This window comes from Borostomias antarcticus (assembly GCF_949987555.1).
Source record: "Borostomias antarcticus genome assembly, chromosome: 13".
NCBI classification, from domain to species: Eukaryota; Metazoa; Chordata; class Actinopteri; order Stomiiformes; family Stomiidae; genus Borostomias; species Borostomias antarcticus.
In genome coordinates, this window is record NC_140246.1 from 16,135,536 (window position 1) to 16,155,535 (window position 20,000).

General features: G+C 49.3%; 1 protein-coding gene across 1 annotated transcript in view; it reads right to left on the minus strand.

Moving 5' to 3' along the window:
• Window positions 1–20,000, minus strand: part of tbc1d22a (TBC1 domain family, member 22a) — a gene marked incomplete at its 3' end in the record, with an annotated part of 77,800 nt that overhangs the window by 24,117 nt on the left and 33,683 nt on the right. The window contains 1 exon segment of the mRNA XM_084448024.1: window positions 1,085–1,180. Within this exon segment, the coding sequence (XP_084304150.1) occupies window positions 1,085–1,180 (96 nt within the window).

A 20,000-nucleotide genomic window follows, 5' to 3' on the forward strand; every position in this document is an offset into this window, starting at 1 on the left:
TGTTTCTCAAACTTTGCAAGCTAAGATGCAGGACTATTCTTGATGTTTCCCAACCACTCAGCGGCAGTCAATTTGCACGCGTTGCGCAGGGCTGTCACACACTCTCCTTTGTTTGCCAGTGCAAAACAGTAGTTCAGCCTGTCCTTACAGCTTATTACTTAGCAAAGATATCAATGTGATTTATTTTGTTTAATTGAAGAAGAGTAGGCTAGTCTATAGCCTGTAATGTTTCAGTAGGCTAAAACTAGATTTCACATAAAGACCGCGGATGTCAGAGAGGGCAATAACGTTCGAAGGGAAATTTATTCAAACATTGGTCCCAAAGAATGATGCAAATAATAAAGTGAAATAAATAGTAGCCTACTGTGCCAATATTATGTTTTATATCTACTTGCGTGTCTGCAATAAAGTTCCTCTATCTTTCTAACCAACATTCAGCGGAAGCCAATTTTCACTCGTTGCGCATCTCGCTCCAAGTCTGGTTTGGCTATTTAAAACACGGAGTAGGCGACAGTTGCTTGGATGTATACTAGTATGCATAAACCTATGTTTTGCGAATTTAATGGTCTGCCTCCTTCAGAGTTCAACTCGGCAAAGTGAGCGCACCTCTTGGAATCTAGTCATAGCCTATTGTTGCACAGATTTCCGTCAATTTGACTTTCACAAACCAAATGATTAGGCTACATTAATTAATATGAGCACACTTTAGTGACAATGTGCCGTGCACCCCTGATCATTGAATAGCATAAGTTAAATGACTATAATATTAAAGACCGCGGATGTCAGACTACGTATTAGGTGTATAGGCGCCAAATCCGGAGCTCCCATACAAAAGGAACGCAGCATAAACAATAGGGATTGCGCAGATGAATGAACGATGTGACTAATTATTTTAATATTTTTTATCTAATTCTATTATATTTCGTTTAATCGACTATTATTTCTTAAACGACTAGCAAAAGCTGCGCCGTTTAGTCGTTTAAACGACTAGTCGCGCACATCCCTAGTTCGTGTGTGTGTGTGTGTGTGTGTGTGTGAGAGAGAGAGCGAGTGTGTGTGTGTGATGTGTGTGCTCTGCTCTTACCTGGAAGTCTCTCTCCTCCAGGATATCTTTCCTCCACCTCACCAGGAAAGCAGCACAGACGTAGAGGTGGAAGTGAGAGAAGCCCTCTGGCTCTGCCTGCAGAGAGAGAGAGAGAGAGAGAGAGAGAGAGAGAGAGAGAGAGAGAGAGAGGGAGAAGGGGAGAGGGAGGGAGAGAGAGAGAGAGAGAGGGAGGGAGAGAGAGGGAGGGAGAGGGAGAGGGAGAGGGAGAGGGAGAGGGAGAGGGAGAGGGAGAGGGAGAGGGAGAGGGAGAGGGAGAGGGAGAGGGAGAGAAAGAGGGGGAGAAAGAGAGAGAGAGAGGGAGAGAGAGAGAGAGAGAGGGAGGGAGGGAGGGAGGGTGGGAGGGAGGGAGAGAGAGAGAGGGATGGGGGTTAACCACTCAGGCATCACAATCACTCAGCAGCGTGATCAGTCTCATCAGATCAGCCCTCTCCTCTCTTAGCTCCGCCAGGTTCAGTCTGTCTACCGTTACGATCCAACAGTCACTTCACCAGCCAGGCAAGGCGTGATGGAATTAAAGAAGAGATACGAGAGAGAGAGAAAGAGAGAGAGAGAGAGAAAGAGGGAGAGAGCGTGTGAGAGATAGAGTGTGTGTGTGTGTGTGAGAGAGAGAGAGAGAGAGAGAGAGAGAGAGAGAGAGAGAGCATGTCAGAAAGAGAGTGTGAGAGAGAGACCGAGAGATGGAGAGAGAGGGAGAAAGAGATAGAGAGGCCTTCACACACACACACACACACACACACTCTGGCAGGAGGCACACAGACACACACACACACTGGATGGGTGGCTGTGAGTGCGTGTGTGTGTGTGTCTGGTGTGTCTGTGTGTGTGTGTGTCTGTGTGTCCGTGTGCGTGTGTGCGTGTGTCTGTCTGTCTGTCTGTGTGTGTCTCTGTCTGTGTGTGTGTGCCCGTGTGTGCGTGTGTCTGTCTGTCTGTGTGTGTGTCTCTGTCTATGTGTGTGTGTGTGTGTGTGTGTGTGTGTGTGTCTGTGACAGCGTCAGGGCTGAGACGGGCTTGGGCAGGAATGCTGCGCACGCAGGAGACATGAAAATCAATGTCTGTTCCTCCTCTCAGGCAAAGTGAGGGGAGCTGAGGTGAGGGGAGTCAGAGGAGCGCTGAGGGGAGCTGAGGTGAGGGGAGTCAGAGGAGCGCTGAGGTGAGGGGAGTCAGAGGAGCGCTGAGGGGAGCTGAGGTTAAGGTCCTGGAAACATTCTCTCACACAGACGAGTCTGGTTCATCACCCACAGGGGGGGCTGGAATAATGTCCTTTTACACAATATTATGCTGGTCCCAGATTGTTTCAATGGCCAGCAAGATAGTGGGTAAACCCCAAAAGCACTTGGCCACACTCTTTAGAGAAGAGAGGAGGAAGAAGGCCAGGAGCATCTTGGCCGACAGCTCCCATCCTTTATTCAGTCAGTTTGAGCCTCTGAGCTCTGGGAGGCGCTATAGAGTTCCTCTGAGCTCTGGGAGGTGCTATAGAGTTCCTCTGAGCTCTGGGAGGTGCTATAGAGTTCCTCTGAGCTCTGGGAGGCGCTATAGAGTTCCTCTGAGCTCTGGGAGGCGCTAGAGTTCCTCTGAGCTCTGGGAGGCGCTATAGAGTTCCTCTGAGCTCTGGGAGGCGCTATAGAGTTCCTCTGAGCTCTGGGAGGTGCTATAGAGTTCCTCTGAGCTCTGGGAGGGGCTATAGAGTTCCTCTGAGCTCTGGGAGGTGCTATAGAGTTCCTCTGAGCTCTGGGAGGCGCTATAGAGTTCCTCTGAGCTCTGGGAGGTGCTATAGAGTTCCTCTGAGCTCTGGGAGGGGCTATAGAGTTCCTCTGAGCTCTGGGAGGCGCTATTGAGTTAATCTGAGCTCTGGGAGGTGCTATAGAGTTCCTCTGAGCTCTGGGAGGTGCTATAGAGTTCCTCTGAGCTCTGGGAGGTGCTATAGAGTTCCTCTGAGCTCTGGGAGGCGCTATAGAGTTCCTCTGGTGACAATTTTTTTTTTTAAGAAGTCCTTCATCCCAAGTGCCATTAGCATCCTCAACTCCACTAAGGGACCAACAAGATAAAACCAGAGACATGAACTGCTTTAATGTCTAACTTACCTTGTCTGTCTGTTTATATATGTTGTCTTATTAACAGCCTTTTGGCTTCTTATGTTGTTGTTTTTTGTGTATGGTGAGCCAATTTTCCACCTCGGTGGACAATAAAGTCCATCTATTCTATTATATTCTATTCTTTACAAATGAATACATTCTTGTACAGATGGGAGTTGGATAGAGTAGAGCAGAGTTGACACACAAACACACACACCTATCAACTACTCAGGTCAGTCAGGGGTGGGGGTGGGGGGGTGTTAGAGAGAAAGAGAGAGAGTTAGAGAGAGAGATAGTTAGAGAGAGGAGGAGAGAGATAGTTTGAGTTAGGAGGCATTTTTAGACAAAGCTTCTGCAAATTTGCTGCAAATAGGTCCCGCAATGGACCCACAATATCTGCGCTCTGCCCATTTAGATAGAGGTGTAATATTTCCGTGGCAGCTCTTTGTTTAGATAGCATTCCCCCCCTCCGCATTTAAAAGAGGCGTGAACAATCAGCAGTTCTTCAGTAGTCTTCCGTGTTGGCGGAACGCACCATTCAGATGAAAAGGGGAGTCGGGCTGTTGCGGGAATATCACTACCTCAAAAGACGGAACGAAAGGGGGTTGAATCTGTTACACCAATCCGTGTCTGTTCAATTTAGACCAACGGCGAAACGTACGATTGGCGCAAGTACTACGTCTTAACAAGTCTGTCTGAATGACCTGAGGGAGAGATAGAGAAACAGAGAGAACAACTATATATGTATATATGTATATTAAGCATGTTACGGTAACCGCGGTATTACGGTAACCGCAGTATTTTTTGGTCACGTGGTAACCTTGGGACTGGCTCGGTAAAACCGTAGGCTTAACTCACTGTTCTGGACTGGTCAGATGCCTTAGTTATATCAAGCTAACTATTGGCATCGGTGTGCTTATCGGTGTCATATTTATTCAGGTCGAGTAAATTACGAACGAGCTAGCTAACCACCTTTAGCTCAATTGGCTCAGTTGCTGGTTAGCGATGAGAGGCGGAGTCCCAGCCAAGCTGATAACCCTCCGTTGCGGGTTGGGGGATGCAACGGTCGGCTAGGATCCTGCCTCTCATAGCTAACCAGCAACTGGTCACGTAGGGCGCATGTTCAATCCACACTAGTTACGTAGCTTTCCGTTGCCCTGGAGGTCCACCCGTCTGTGAGCGCAACAGAGGATGCCTGGGATAATTCACTGACAACTTCTGCCTTTTCCTGCTCGTAAAGATTTGGCACGACCTTCTCAGCAAAGTGGGTGCGTGACGGGATCTCGTAACGGGGCTCAAGCACATCCAGCATATGTTTAAACCCCTCGTTTTGCACGACGGAATATGGCCTCATGTCTGCAGCTTTTGTAATAGCTTTAGCCCGGTCGGATTCTTTAGCTAAGGGCTGCTTAAATTCTGGGTGGACTAGTGTGGATTGAACATGCGCCCTACGTGACCACGTCGCCTACATCCTTTTTTGTTTTATTATTTTTATAAACCTATCCGCGGACCACGTGCGAACCGTAGAGAGATTTTCTGTAACTAGATGTCAGAACCATCTAGCCTAGATCTGCACGCCCCCCTCTTGTCCTCCCATCGTTTCTTTCCATTCTCTTCTTCCTCATCTCTTCTTTCTCTTCCTCTTCTGTCGTTGTTGTTAATTTTTCTAGACCTGTCACTTCTTTCATCCAGTCTCCTGCCGTAGAAGCGCAGCATCAGAGATCAGACCTGGGCTCTCTGCTCAGCCTCTTTCCCTCTTCTCACTGCTCAACACACCATCTATACCCACAGACCTCCTCCATCACTGCTCAACACACCATCTATACCCACAGACCTCCTCTATCACTGCTCAACACACCATCTATACCCACAGACCTCCTCTATCACTGCTCAACACACCATCTATACCCACAGACCTCCTCCATCACTGCTCAACACACCATCTATACCCACAGACCTCCTCCATCACTGCTCAACACACCATCTATACCCACAGACCTCCTCCATCACTGCTCAACACACCATCTATACCCACAGACCTCCTCTATCACTGCTCACACCATCTATACCCACAGACCTCCTCTATCACTGCTCACACCATCTATACCCACAGACCTCCTCTATCACTGCTCAACACACCATCTATACCCACAGACCTCCTCCATCACTGCTCAACACACCCTCTATACCCACAGACCTCCTCTATCACTGCTCAACACACCATCTATACCCACAGACCTCCTCCATCACTGCTCAACACACCCTCTATACCCACAGACCTCCTCTATCACTGCTCAACACACCATCTATACCCACAGACCTCCTCTATCACTGCTCACACCATCTATACCCACAGACCTCCTCCATCACTGCTCAACACACCATCTATACCCAAGGACCTCCTCCATCACTGCTCAACACACCATCTATACCCACAGACCTCCTCCATCACTGCTCAACACACCATCTATACCCACAGACCTCCTCCATCACTGCTCAACACACCATCTATACCCACAGACCTCCTCCATCACTGCTCAACACACCATCTATACCCACAGACCTCCTCTATCACTGCTCACACCATCTATACCCACAGACCTCCTCTATCACTACTGAATAGTGGTGCAACGGATCATCGTTGATCCGTGATTGTAAGGAAAGCAGAAGCACTTTAAATTAAAAGAAAAAAACTGTACACATCAGAAGTGTGTTTAATAAATGCTATGGTGGTTTTTTACAAAGTACAAATCTTCTTCCTCTTTAAATTTTGTTTTAAAACTGTGTTTAACACCGTGATATACCGTACCGTGGACCTTGATACCGTGATATTACCGTACCGTGAGTTTTTGATACCGTTACATGCTTAATGTATATGTATATATACACTATATTGCCAAAAGTATTCGCTCATCTGCCTTTACACACATATGAACTTAAGTGACATCCCATTCTTAATCCATAGGGTTTAATATGACGTCGGCCCACCCTTTAAAGCTATAACAGCTTCAACTCTTCTGGGAAGGCTTTCCACAAGGTTTAGGAGTGTGTTTATGGGAATTTTTGACCATTCTTCCAGAAGCGCATTTGAGAGGTCAGACACTGATGTTGGCCTGGCTCGCAGTCTCCGCTCTAATTCATCCCAAAGGTGTTCTATCGGGTTGAGTTCAGGACTCTGTGCATGGACAAAGAAAAAGTCTGCACTCTGGAGCACATATAGAACTTTTAAAGAGTTTAATTAACGTGTCGGTCCACTGACCTTCATCAGAATGGAGAGAGGGTGGACAAGCACCCACATATATAGGACAACCCAGCCAATCACAGCATTCCACATGGTGGCTCAAGGTGTGTTCGCTAATTGTTTGAAGGGTGTGTGCATAGGTCCTGCTCTGTCATCATACACTCCAAGACTGATTACAAAACCATATTACAAATTGCATATTGCAAATTACATAATACAAAATACATAATACAAAATACAACACAATATTACATGTTTAAGACAATGGAGAGGAGATCTAATAGAACTCTACCACTGAAACATAATATAAATACAATTGGAACTAGGATATCAGAAAATACAAATAGCATGTGCAGGCCAGTCAAGTTCTTCCACACCAAACTCGCTCTTGCTTTGTGCACTGGTGCGCAGTCGTGTTGGAGCAGGAAGGGGCCATCCCCAAACTGTTCCCACAAAGTTGGGAGCATGGAATTGTCCAGAATCACTTGGTATGCTGAAGCATTCAGAGTTCCTTTCACTGGAACTAAGGGGCCAAGCCCAGCTCCTGAAAAACAACCCCACACCATAACCCCCCCTCCACCAAACTTCACACTTGGCACAATGCAGTCAGACAAGTACCATTCTCCTGGCAACCGCCAAACCCAGACTTGCAGAAAGTTGGCGACCTCTGCGCACTATGCGCCTCAGCATCCGCTGACCCCGCTCTGTCATCTGTTGGATGGGTGAGTGAATACCCAACACCAAATCCTCCTTCTTCCACCTCCGGAACATCTCCAGACTCCGGCCGTATCTCTCCGACTCCGTCACTGAGACCCTCGTTCATGCATTCATCTCCTCCCGCTTAGACTACTGGGCTACCGGACACTGCCCTGGAGAGGCTCCAGTATGCAATGAACTCAGCTGCTAGGGTTCTCACCCCACTAAGCCCTGGCAGCACATCACCCTTATAGCCTGACATTCAGATTCAGGGGCGGGAGCCAGGCTAAGTGCTGATCTGTACGCAGGCACAGCTTGTTGCGTTGCTCCTCTCCCTCTATACCCCTAGACATACAGTATGCCACCTGGAGAGGGGCCGTACACACACACACACACACACACACACACACACACACACACACACTCACTCACTCACACTCACACACGCACACGAGTAGGAATTTCATTCAACTGTGCCAGTAGAGAGTACGTGTGTGTGTGTTTGAGAGAGTTTGTGTGTGTGTGAGAGAGTTTGTGTGTGTGAGAGAGTTTGTGTGTGTGTGTGTGTGTGTGTGTGTGCGTGTGTGTGTGTGTGTGAGAGAGAGTGTGTGTCCTCAGACAGCTGATAAATAAGCCTGGTATTTAAGGTCTGCCGAAGTGTGAGAGCCAAGCCTGAGATTACCCCAGTCATTTCATCTGTCATCCCTCTCCTCCTCTCATCCCTCTCTCCATCATCCCTCTGTCATTCCTCTCTCTCTCTCTCTCCCTCTCCATCATCCCTCTCTCCATCATCCCTCTGTCATTCCTCTCTCTCTCCCTCTCCATCATCCCTCTCTCCATCATCCCTCTCTCTATCTCCATCATCCCTCTCTGCCATCCCTCTCTCTCTCCCTCTCCATCATCCCTCTCTCCCTCTCCATCATCCCTCTGTCATTCCTCTCTCTCTCCCTCTCCATCATCCCTCTCTCCATCTCCATCATCCCTCTCTGCCATCCCTCTCTCTCTCCCTCTCCATCATCCCTCTCTCCCTCTCCATCATCCCTCTCTCCATCATCCCTCTCTACCTCTCCGTCATCCCTCTCTCCATCATCCCTCTCTCCATCATCCCTCTGTCATCCCTCTCTCTCCCTCTCCATCATCCCTCTCTGTCATCCCTCTCTCTCCCTCTCCATCATCCCTCTCTCCATCATCCCTGTCATCCCTCTCTCTCTCCCTCTCCATCATCGCTCTCTCTCCATCTCTGTATCATCCCTCTCTCTGTCATCCCTCTCTCTCTTTCTCTCCCTCTATCTTTCCCTCCCTGTCCAGTATTCCTAGTCATATATCCTGCAGCCCTATAGTCATATATCCTGTAGCCCTATAGTCATATATCCTGTAGCCCTATAGTCATATATCCTGTAGCCCTATAGTCATATATCCTGTAAGCCTATAGTCATATATCCTGTAACCCTATAGTCATATATCCTGTAAGCCTATAGTCATATATCCTGTAACCCTATAGTCATATATCCTGTAACCCTATAGTCATATATCCTGTAGCCCTATAGTCATATATCCTGTAAGCCTATAGTCATATATTCTGTAGCCCTATAGTCATATATCCTGTAGCCCTCTAGTCATATATCCTGTAGCCCTATAGTCATATATCCTGTAGCCCTATAGTCATATATCCTGTAGCCCTATAGTCATATATCCTGTAAGCCTATAGTCATATATCCTGCAGCCCTATAGGACTCATGACTGTCCTGTTTGAGAGGTGAAGTTTGCCCAAAGTCCCCTCAGGAAGAGGAGTGTGTGAGTGAAACTACATGAGAGATAAGAGCTGAGGATTCACACAAAGTCCATATGTGAATTTAAGCTGCATGTCTGCTAACATACGGATAAACGAAGCCAAGGGGATTCCAAACACACACACACACACACACACACACAACCACACACATGCGTGCACACTCACACACGCACACACACACACAAAGAAATAAAACATAAAACAGAGAGAAGGATAGGTGGAGAGGGAGATAGAAGGCAGAGAGAGGTTGAGAGAGAGAGAGAGAGAGAGAGAGCAAACTGTAGTGGATCGATAGACAGAGAGAGAGAGAGAGAGAGAGAGAGAGAGAGAGAGAAAGAGAGATAGAGATAGCGAAAGATGTAATTTGTGTTAGTGAAGAGAAGCAGATGTGAAATATTGATGTGGTGAAGGTATGAGACTGACCCAGGACCCTACTGTCTCACTCTCTCACTCACACACACACACACACACACACACACACACACACACACTACAGACCAGCTCATTAAGAGGGCCACCTCCATGACGTGCACGCACACGCACGTTGTGAGAGCGGAGGTCTGTGAGGTCCTACAGCAGGGAGAGACTCTGCCTGGGGCTGCGTGGACAGAGTAGACCAGGGTATGAGCACATTCACTACTCTCTCTCTCTCTCCACTCTCTCTCTCTCTCTCTACTCTCTCTCTCTTTCTCTCTCTCTCTCTTTCTCTCCACTCTCTCTTTCTCTCCACTCTCTCTTTCTCTCTCTCTCTTTCTCTCTCCACTCTCTCTTTCTCTCTCTCTCTTTCTCTCTCCTCTCTCTCTTTCTCTCCTCTCTCTCCTTCTCTCCTCTCACTCATTCTCTTTTCCACTCTTAAGTCAATGGCTTTATTGGCATCTTTCTGCCCCCCCCCCCCCCTCTCTCTCTCTCCATTTCTCTCTCTCTCTGTGTCCTTTCCTCTCGCCATTTCTTTTCTTTATCTCCCTCTCTCTCCGCTCTCTCTCTCTGTCTCTCTCTCTCTCTCCTCTCTCTCTCTCTCTCTCTCTCTCTCTCTCTCCTCTCTCTCTCTCTCTCTCTCTGAGGCCTCTGGTCATTTCAGGGTTTGGGCAACAGCAGGGATCATCTGGACACCCTCTGTTAGAGGTCAGAGAATGAGAGAGAGAGACGGACAGAGAGAGAGAGAGGGAGAGAGAGAGAGAGAGATGGACAGAGAGAGAGAAGGAGGGAGAGAGAGACAGAGACGGACAGAGAGAGAGAAGGAGGGAGAGAGAGACAGAGACGGACAGAGAGAGAGAGGGAGAGAGAGAGAGAGACGGACAGAGAGAGAGAGGGAGGGAGAGAGAGACAGAGACGGACAGAGAGAGAGAGGGAGGGAGAGAGAGAGGGACAAAGAGGGAGAGAGAGAGAGGGATAAAGAGAAGGAGAGAGTGAGACAGAGAGAGCAGGAGAGAGAGGGGAGAGAGAGAAAGAGAGGGGGAGGGGAAGATAGAGAGGGAGAGAGGAAGAGTGTGTGGCAGTTATATAGAGTAGAGCTTTTATCCAAGGCGCTTTCTAATGAAGGCCACTCATTCAACCATTCACACTAGAGATGCACCCATCCAATATTTATATCAGGTATCGGCCCCGATATTGAATAAATAACTAGATCGGATATCGGTGGCAATGGGCCCGATCCATAGGAACCGATCTATTCTATCCATTTATATGCTGTGCACAGCATGTGACGTCATGCGCCAGCAACACGCTCACCCCGCAGCAAGCTCCCGTCTGGAGATGTTTCACACTGACTAACGTACATCGACTAGTTTGACAGCTGCTTGCGATATTTGCAGAGTCAATGTTCTGAGGGGTGGTGATAAATCAAGCTTAAAACACAAAGGAGACGAAACAGAAAACACTGAAAAGGTGTTGGATTTCATTGCTATGGATGGGCAACCGCTGTCTGTTGTTCAAAAGTTTAAAATAGTTTGTAAAGAAAGTTTGTGATTGAAAGTGAAAGTCTGGAGTTGCTCACCTTGGTTACTCTCGACGGTGGCGGAGGATTTCCAAAAGCAAATGAGCCTATTTGGCAATATTTCAGATTTAAACCCAAAGCTAATAGGGGACCTGATAACATTAATGAGGCAATCTGTAAACTAGAGCCATCTCTTCTTCTCCTTGCTCTTGTCGTCTCACAGTGAAATGTGACAGCGTTTTGCTCTACTGAGGCGGAGACCCACTCTGTTGCAGGTGTGCAGTGAGTGACAGGAGAGCAGAGCAGACAGGGGGTCTCATCCCAAGCTTATATTTTACTAATTAGTTCTTTTTATTTCTTCTTTCGTGTAACGTCAGAGGTCCAACTCGGTGTCGTGTAGCCATGCCAACATCTCGGGTCCTAGGTCAAAGAGGCTGGCTTCCGAGGGTGGTCTGTACAAGGGGCAAGAGGTGATTATATGTTCGGCTGTCTGTTCAGGGTCACCGCACTCGCATGCCGCACTGTCTGCCAGGCCCCACTTCTTCATCGATGTTTTAAAACGACCAACCCCAGTTCGCAGGCGGTTCAGTGTGGTCCATTGCCGGCGTGGTAGGTCGTCTCCTCCTATGGCGCCACCTCCTGGGTCCCAGATGTAGTGATGGACGCGGGAGGGCCCTGCTGACTGCCATTCCTGCTTCCAAGCTGCTGCCAGCCAAGCATCTCTGGAGATGTCCTCAGAGATGGAATTGAGCATCTCTTGCGCTGCCTTGTTGTAGGGGTGGCGGGATTTGAGTCTGCTTGGAGGAGCCGCTGTTGTTGTGGTGTTGTGCAGGATGTGCCACTCATATCTTTTTGCTTTCCTGGCCAGGGCGAGGGTGGCAGCCTCCCGTCGGAGGCCGGCCGGGGCTATTCCCGCGAGGACTGGCAAGAGGGACACTGGGGTAGGCTTCAGGCATCCAGTAATTATTCGGAGGGCACTGTTTATAGCCACGTCAACTTTGCTTGTATGAGGGCTTCTGCACCAGACTGGGGCGCAGTATTCCGCTGCAGAGAAGACCAGAGCTTGGGTCGATATTCGCAGAGTCTTAGCGGATGCTCCCCAGGTTATTCCCGCAAGGCGGCGGATCAGCGCAACCCTAGATGTAACTTTGGCCTTGACTTCTTCTAGATGTTGTCTGAAGGTCAGGGTCCGGTCCAGACGCACACCGAGGTACTTCGGAGCTTGCTGGACCTCCAGGCGTTTGTTGTCGACACGCACCTCCAGTTCCCTCTTTGCTTCTCTGGTGCTTAGATGGTATGCTGCTGCAACTGTCTTTCCGATGCTGAGCTGTAGACGCCACCTTCGAAGGTATGCTACCAGAGTGCCCATATCTTTGTTAAGGCCATCTTCCATCGCCTTCCACGTTGGACGTCTCAGCATGATGGCAAGATCGTCTGCATAGCCGTACTTTCTGGATGTTGTGTCAGGTAGGTCATGTATGTAGATGTTGAACAGCATCGGTGAGAGAACTGACCCCTGCGGAACCCCGTTCCTCAGTCTTCTGAGTCTACTGCGCTGGCCACTGCTGGTCTGGAGGACGAAGCTGCGGTTGGAAAGTGTCTCCATGATGTCTTTTTATTTCATGAACGTGGGCGCTGATATGAGAAAATGAATAGCTTGAAGTAGGATTGAAGGATTCTTTCATTAGGCCTACATCCAATACACAGTACAAGTCGCCATATGTTGGGTAAAAATGATTATGTTTTGGCTCATCAACAACAAGATCCAAGATATCCTAATAAAAACAGTTCAATGCAGTAGAGTAGCAATACAGTAAGAATATGGTGTGTGCAAAGTGTATGTTAATAATTAATTATTAATTAAGTTAATGATAAATAATTATTCAAGAAAAAAGACTGTTGGTATCGGTATTGGATCGGTATCGGCAGATATCCAAATTCTGGAATCAGAATTGGATCGGAACTGAAAAAAAGTGGATCGGTGCGTCTCTAATTCACACACACCAATGGTGGCAGCTGCCATGCAAGGTGCTGACCTGCTCACTGTAGGCAGTTTGGGGTTCAGCGTCTTGCCCAAGGACACTTCGACATGTCGTCAGGAGGAGCCGGGACTCGAACCGCCGACCCTACGATCATTAGACGACCTGCTCTACCTCCTGAGTTGTGAGGATCTTTTTCACTAGTAGGTACCGAGATACATGCGTTATATGAAGAGGAAATATCTCTCTCGGGATCTCTCACATACTGACACACACACGCACCCACGCATGCACGCACGCACGCGCACGCGAACGCACACACACTATGGGGTGTGATTAGTGCCAGCACACCATACTGAAACGCTTGACTTGCGCCTACTTAAGAAGACGCGATGACATCAAACGTCTAAACGCACGTGTATAATTTCCATTGACAAACAATGGAGAGACAGACGTCTCATAGCTGTAACGTACCTGTCACGCAGACGCAGTGCACATGTTGTTTACACGAATTGCGCATCGTGTGCGTGACGGCAACACTACAGGTTAGATGCGCCTCACATATGCGACACCAACACTACACATGACAGTTTGGTAAAATCATAGATGAACGTACGTACGTTCGCTTGTAATGTGTGCAGAAATTGCATAGCGACGTGTCAAACGTGCCAGTGCCTTGCAAGCGCAGCAGACGTGTTAGCGGCCGCACGTGTAAGGTCAGTCCCTTTAAATCATAGCTGGTTCTAATCTCGTCCTTGCCAATTGGTAATGCATTCTCAATAAATGGAATTCGCACATGTTAAGCAACTTGTTTTTAATAAAGCCTAATATCTGAATGACTCTTTCTTCGCAATTTAAAACAAATGTTCAGATACACGTGTTTCTTGTCAATAGAGGGCGCTGCAGCACCGTCAGCACCAGTTCGAACAGCCACAACCTATTTGAAAATGTAGCGATAGTGGAGATAAAACGACACATATCTAGGAAAAGTTATGCAAGGAGGGTCCTGGAATTTGATTGAGTGCAAATAAATATTATTAATTTTTATTCAATATGGACAAATGAGCCCCGCTCGCAGCTTCTAGTGCCCGCTGACTTAACACGAGCGTGCAAACGTTACATGCATGTGCGCAAAAATGGCACGGCAGTTTTGACACGTCACCCTCTGAGAATGCGAGCGACTCGTAACGCGTGCGTGTATGCACGCCAATTAATCAGCTCGCCAAAGTACCTTTATACACGCAATGCAGGCGACGAAAGCACTGAGTGTTTGTTACGCTGGCACGAATCACACCCCATACACACACAGGGGCACGCACACACGCGCGCGCGCGCGCACGCACGCACGCACACACACACACACACACACACAAGCACACATTCTGCCAATACCCACCCTCCTGGTATGGATAGGGAATAAATAAGGGCAGCCTGAGAAAGCTCACCTTCAGATGTCACACACGCGCAAGCCCACGCACCCATACACACACACACACACACTCACACACACGCACACACGCAACACACACCTGCCCAACTGTTGACAAGTTAGCTGTTGGGTCCATACATTAACCTTGCTCTGTGTGTGTGTGTGTGTGTGTGTGTGTGTGTGTGTGTGTGTGTGTGTGTGTGTGTGTGTGTCCAGCTGTGAGCATGTTGAATTATTGAACCTGTTTGTGGCCCTCCTACTGATGTGAAGCAGAACCAGCACTCTGAGGTTTACAAATAGCCAAGACCCCGCCTTAGATAGACCCCCCACGAACACACACACACGCACACACACACACACGCACACACACAGACACGCACACAGACACATGCTCACACACCGACACACACTATATTAGTCCAGAGGAGTGTTAGCCCAGGGACAATCCACAGGCTATTGAACCTCTCATCAGATATTACAAACCAGCCAGGAAGCTTCGCAAGGGCTCCATACTTCACACTGGGGTGTGCGTGTGTGGTTTTGTGTGTGTGTGTGTGTGTGTGTGTGTGTGTGTGTGTGTGTGTGTGTGTGTGTGTGTGTGTGTGTGTGTATGTGTGTGTGTTAGCGTGTGTGTGTATGTGTGTGTGTGTGTGAGCGTGTGTGTGTAAGTGTGTGTGTGTGTGTGTGTGTGTGTGTGTGTGTGTTTTCTCCAGTGTGTGTCCCAGCATCTTTCCTCTGGCATCTGAACTCTCTCAGTTTGAAGTTTTTAATGATCTACACAGTTCTGCCTCCCTGGAGCCCCGACAACAACCCTGGATTTACACATTAACACGCTAACTATTATGGGATGTGAGTCCTCAAAACTGTCCAGCTCTCTGTGTGTGTGTGTCTGTGTCTGGCTGACTGCAGTTTTTGGAGGTTTGAGGAGTGACTGAGTCAGTTGTCTGCCCGAGGGAGGTATTAGGGGTGAGGTCAGGGGTCAGGGATCAGAGGTGTGACCCAGTGTGGTTCACCTCCCCGCTAACAACGGCTGAGTCATCGTCTCAGGACCGTCGGAACCAACGCTCGCTGTAAACAGCCCATCCTCCATCTGTCTCCTGCTCATCTCCACACACACACACACACACACACACACACACACACACACACACACACACACACACACACACACACACACACACACACACACACACACACACACACACACACACACACACACACACACACAGCCGAGTTCCCTGCCAAGCTGTTCCTATGCCGTCTGTTCCCCGTGCTGAAGAGACACGTCAGTTCTACAGAACGAAATGACCTCATCCTCCGTGGCTCAGCCAATCCGGCGAGTGGGCGGGGCTAGCGCCAGGGCTGAGACAGAGAAGTGGGCGAGGCTAGCGCCAGGGCTGAGACAGAGAAGTGGGCAGGGCTAGTGCCAGGGTTGGAACAGAGAAGTGGGCGGGGCTAGCACCAGGGCTGAGACAGAGAAGTGGGCGGGGCTAGTGCCAGGGCTGAGACGGCCGTGTCCGAAATGCCTGCTACCTGCTTTGTTCGAGAATGCTTTCTTATACTTTGCTCTCAGTTCCGGAGTAAGCTGCTGCTGCTGCTTCTCTAGTTCAGCCAGGAATTCCTCCTGCTTGTCGGTTAGGCCAAGTTTCTTCCCTCCAACCTTTGTGGTGCTCTGCTCCTCACTGCCGTAGTCGTTCTTCGGGGTAGGTGGCTTGGGACAGAGAAGATAGTTGTGATCTGAAACCCCTCCTCTCCGACAGTCTATTTTTGGGCAGAGGTATCTTGGAGTACATCCTTTGCCATCCTTGGCGTGAGGCCGCAAGCACTTGGAGCACGACCCTGTCTTCTTTAGATGGGCTCTTTTACTTGAGAGGTCTTGCTCCCTAAAGGTTTTGCATGCGAACAGCCTGCCGGCATGCGCATCGTCTCCACACACAGTGCAGCTTGGATGATCGTCCTTCTGGCCCACTGTGGACTTAGTGAAAGCCTTCTTCACCCTCCTTTCCGGATAGTCTGCCGGGCCTTTCTCCGCAGGGCCTTTCTCCGCAGGGCTCGGCTCCAACTGGTCCAATTCCTCGAGGATGTCCTCCTGCCTCTTCAGAAATTTCAGGAGGCAGTCAAAGTGGTAGAGTGGAGAGAACATATTTGCAGGGTCGGTTTTGTGCGTGATCCACTCCTTCTTAAGTGAGCTGGGAAGCTTGCTTTCCAGAGACTGTGCAACCACTCGGTTCTTCACGGCGTCTTCTTCTCCGAGGATCTGGAGGTCACACAGCGCTCTTTCCACAGCCTGAATGAGTTCAATCGTTCTTCTGGGGTTGTTCCCTTTGATGGGGGGAAGAGCCTGGACCTCGTTGGTGATCAGCAAGACAATCTTTGCCTTATTCCCATACTTATTATCTAGCAGCCTAAACACATCGTCAGCGGAGCCGCAGCTGGATAGGACGAGATCCTTCTTGACCCTTTCGTTTAAGCTGCTCAGAAGGTGGAACTTTCTCACGCATTCCGTTCTTTGTGGGTTTCCCAATTGCTGTAAGTCCTCCCACTCGGCCTTCCACCGGTAGTAGTCCCTCATGTCACCGGAGAAAGTGGGTAGCCGTGCTCTTTCAAGGCTGATTTGAGGCCTGTGGTCAAAGGCTCCTTGGATCACACTGGGGCTGCTTTGCAGTGAGCGGGGCAGGGCGTTTGTGCTAGAAGCTCCCATCCCAGGGATGGAGGGCCTGCTGGGTGTGAAGGTCAGCGCTTCGCTGGTGTTGAGTTCCGGCTTGGGACCGGCGGGCTTATTAGGGAGAGACGGGGGAGCTGTTTCTCCCGCAGCATTCTTTGGCGGGTCGCCAGCCTCGTCGCCCTGCTCCTCCAGGTTCCTTGCTGCACAATCCACTTGCTCCTTTTCATCCTCCGCCAGCTTGTCTGACAATGCCAGGAGCCGCTTCCTTAGTGTCCCGTAGCGTGCCCTTAGATCCACTGCCTTAGGACCAGGAATCAGCTCTCTCCACTCTCCCAGCATCTCTCCAAGTTCAGCAACCTCTCGGTCCAGACCTTTATTTCTCAGCCTGCGGTCCTTGACTGATCGCTGAGGGCTGACTTCATCCTCTTCAGCCTGAGTAGTAGCCGACTCAGCAATTTTGGCCTGTGTGGAAAATGCCGCCTCGGCGTAGCCGTCCCAGAATGCTTCTTGGGCGGCTCGTTTCACTTCGAGGAACCTTTCCTCGCACTCAGCTGTCTTCGCGTCAACTTGATCCGCAGACGCTACGACCTTTCCATCATCCGATTGCCTCAGGGCTTCGGCATACTCGAGCCCCACATCGGTGACTTTCGAGAAGTCCGTCCTGAAGCTCCTCCATTCACTCAGAATTTCGCTTGGTTCCAAGAGTCCAGTTTTGGTGAGAGCATTAGCCCTTTTGGTGAATGAAGCCTGTGCTCTTGATCGCATGACCTTGAGTTTGTCCAAGTCCATCTCCATCTTGCAAGTCCCTGTCTGTTGACTGGAGAGCCAACCGTTACTACCATGGGGTCCTTTAATGGGGACTTTATCCCACTTTCTTGGCGTTATGTGGCAAGCTCCTTTATCCTTGGTCAACGGGCTTTGACGGCGGTGGCGCTGGGTGGGTTGTGCCTCCTTGGTGAGACAGAGCCCAATTTTTTTTGCAGTCCACGGCTGTTCTTCGCTGCACTAATCCGGTGCAGTGGGCCTCGGTTTATAACTGTTCGGTTATTTTGTTTTTCCCCCACCGAAAAGGGTATCAAGGACGCTGTCAAGAAGAGAACGGGAAATAGGGTCTGGGGCATAGTATTCTGTTGCATGGCATCAAGAGCAGTCCATGCAGACCAGTCGTCCGAAAGTTTCCTCCAAGCTTACTCTCGCTTCGTAGCATTAAGAGGCCATCCAAAGAGATTATGGTCAGACAGAGGAACTAACTTCATTGGAGCTAAACCTACTCTACGTGAACTGCACAGACATTTAGCTAGCTTACAGAAAGCATCAATAGAAAACGAAGCCGCGAAAAATGGAACGGAGTGGGCATGGGACTTTCACCCGGCAGACGCACCTCATCGCAACGGGGCTGCGGAAGCTGCGGTTAAGCTCATAAAGAGAGCACTCACAAGCCTTGGAGGGACGATGGGCTCGCTCACCTGGGGAGAACTCCAAACCCTCTTCTACCAGGCGGCCAACCTAACGAATGAAAGACTGATTGATGCCAGGGCACAAGAACAAGAAGACTCTGTCGAGTATTTGACCCCCAACTCTCTATACCTCGGACGAGCAGGATTAGGAGGAGATACAAGCGGGCTTGACTTGTGCACCCATCCCTGGCGCCGACTCAGGGCCATCCAGATCGGCGTGGATAGGTTCTGGGCGAAATGGAGTGAACTTGCCGGACCTAATCTATTCGTTCGGCCAAAATGGCATCGGACAGAAAGAAATGTTGAAATCGGCGACATCGTATGGATTGCCGACCAAAACGCCCCACGGGGGCAGTTCCGGCTCGGCCGGATCCAGGCGGTGTACCCAGACAAGACAGGATTTGTAAGGGACGCAGACGTCAAGACGTGTGCCGGCCTCCCTGCCTCGCTGTCAGTCGGGCAACGCAAGAGGAACTCCCAGCTGCTTACGACCGTCATCCTGAGGAGAGACGTGAGGAGACTGGTGGTCCTCATCCCGGTGGAGGACCAGTGTCCTCCTTTGAAGTAGCATGCTACTTCAAAACTGTGCCTGCTACCTCTCGCCTGCTATTCTCGCCTGCTACCTCGCCTGCTATATTTTCTGAAAAAAAAAGGCAAAAAACGTAGCATAGTCCAGAGCATGCTTTTCCAGATGCTATGTCACTGTTCAGCTAAATTTTCAGGACCGCTGTCATGTCCGACGCCAGGAAGCAGTGCATTAGCATTGTTAAGTACCTGCCATTAAATCACGATTGTGTTAAATATATCGTTTCAAAAAAATGAAAACAGTTTCATTATAGCGGAACAGGTCATATTTGCTAGTATGTGGTATTTATTCTGTTCACAACTTTGCGATCGTACAGCCAGGCTACAGAGCTCCAGGAACCCCTATGCCAAGCCGAGCTGCATCACATTGTGGCCGGCCCAGAGTCCTCTGCTACGGCTACGGTTTCTGGAGCTCTGGAGCCTGGCTGTACGATCGCCAACTTGTGAACAAAATAAATACCACATACTAGCAAATATGACCTGCTCCGCTATAATGAAACTGGTAAAACTAAGATGCCTGGATAAAGAAATAATTTTTCGAAACAATATATTTGACAGAATCATGATTTGATGGCAGGTACTTAACAATGCTTATGCAGGGACAAGCAATACAGCAGGGAGAGCGGTGAACGCTCATTAAAAATCCATATGCATGTGTAATATAATAATAATACCCTGATGTTTGATGCCGGGAGTATATACCGGGCGTTGTGGAGAAATAAAAATACCACAGAAAACTGGCCACTGTCAGTTACCCAGACCACAGGTTCGAGGTCTGGGTAACTGAGCACCTTTTCGCCTCAGCGTAACGACGTAACCCACGCATTCTCGTCACCTGACTCGAGTAGCATGCTACATTTTTCTCGCCTGCTATATCGTTTTTGTGGAGTAGTAGGTACTATATAGCATGCTACTTCTCGCCTGCTATATAGCAGGTAGCAGGCATTTCGGACACGGCCAGAGAAGTGGGCGCCGTCTCGCTCGTTTCAATCTCTCTCCCTGACGGGCCCAGGTGCAACGGTTTCTATAGCAACAGCACACATCTA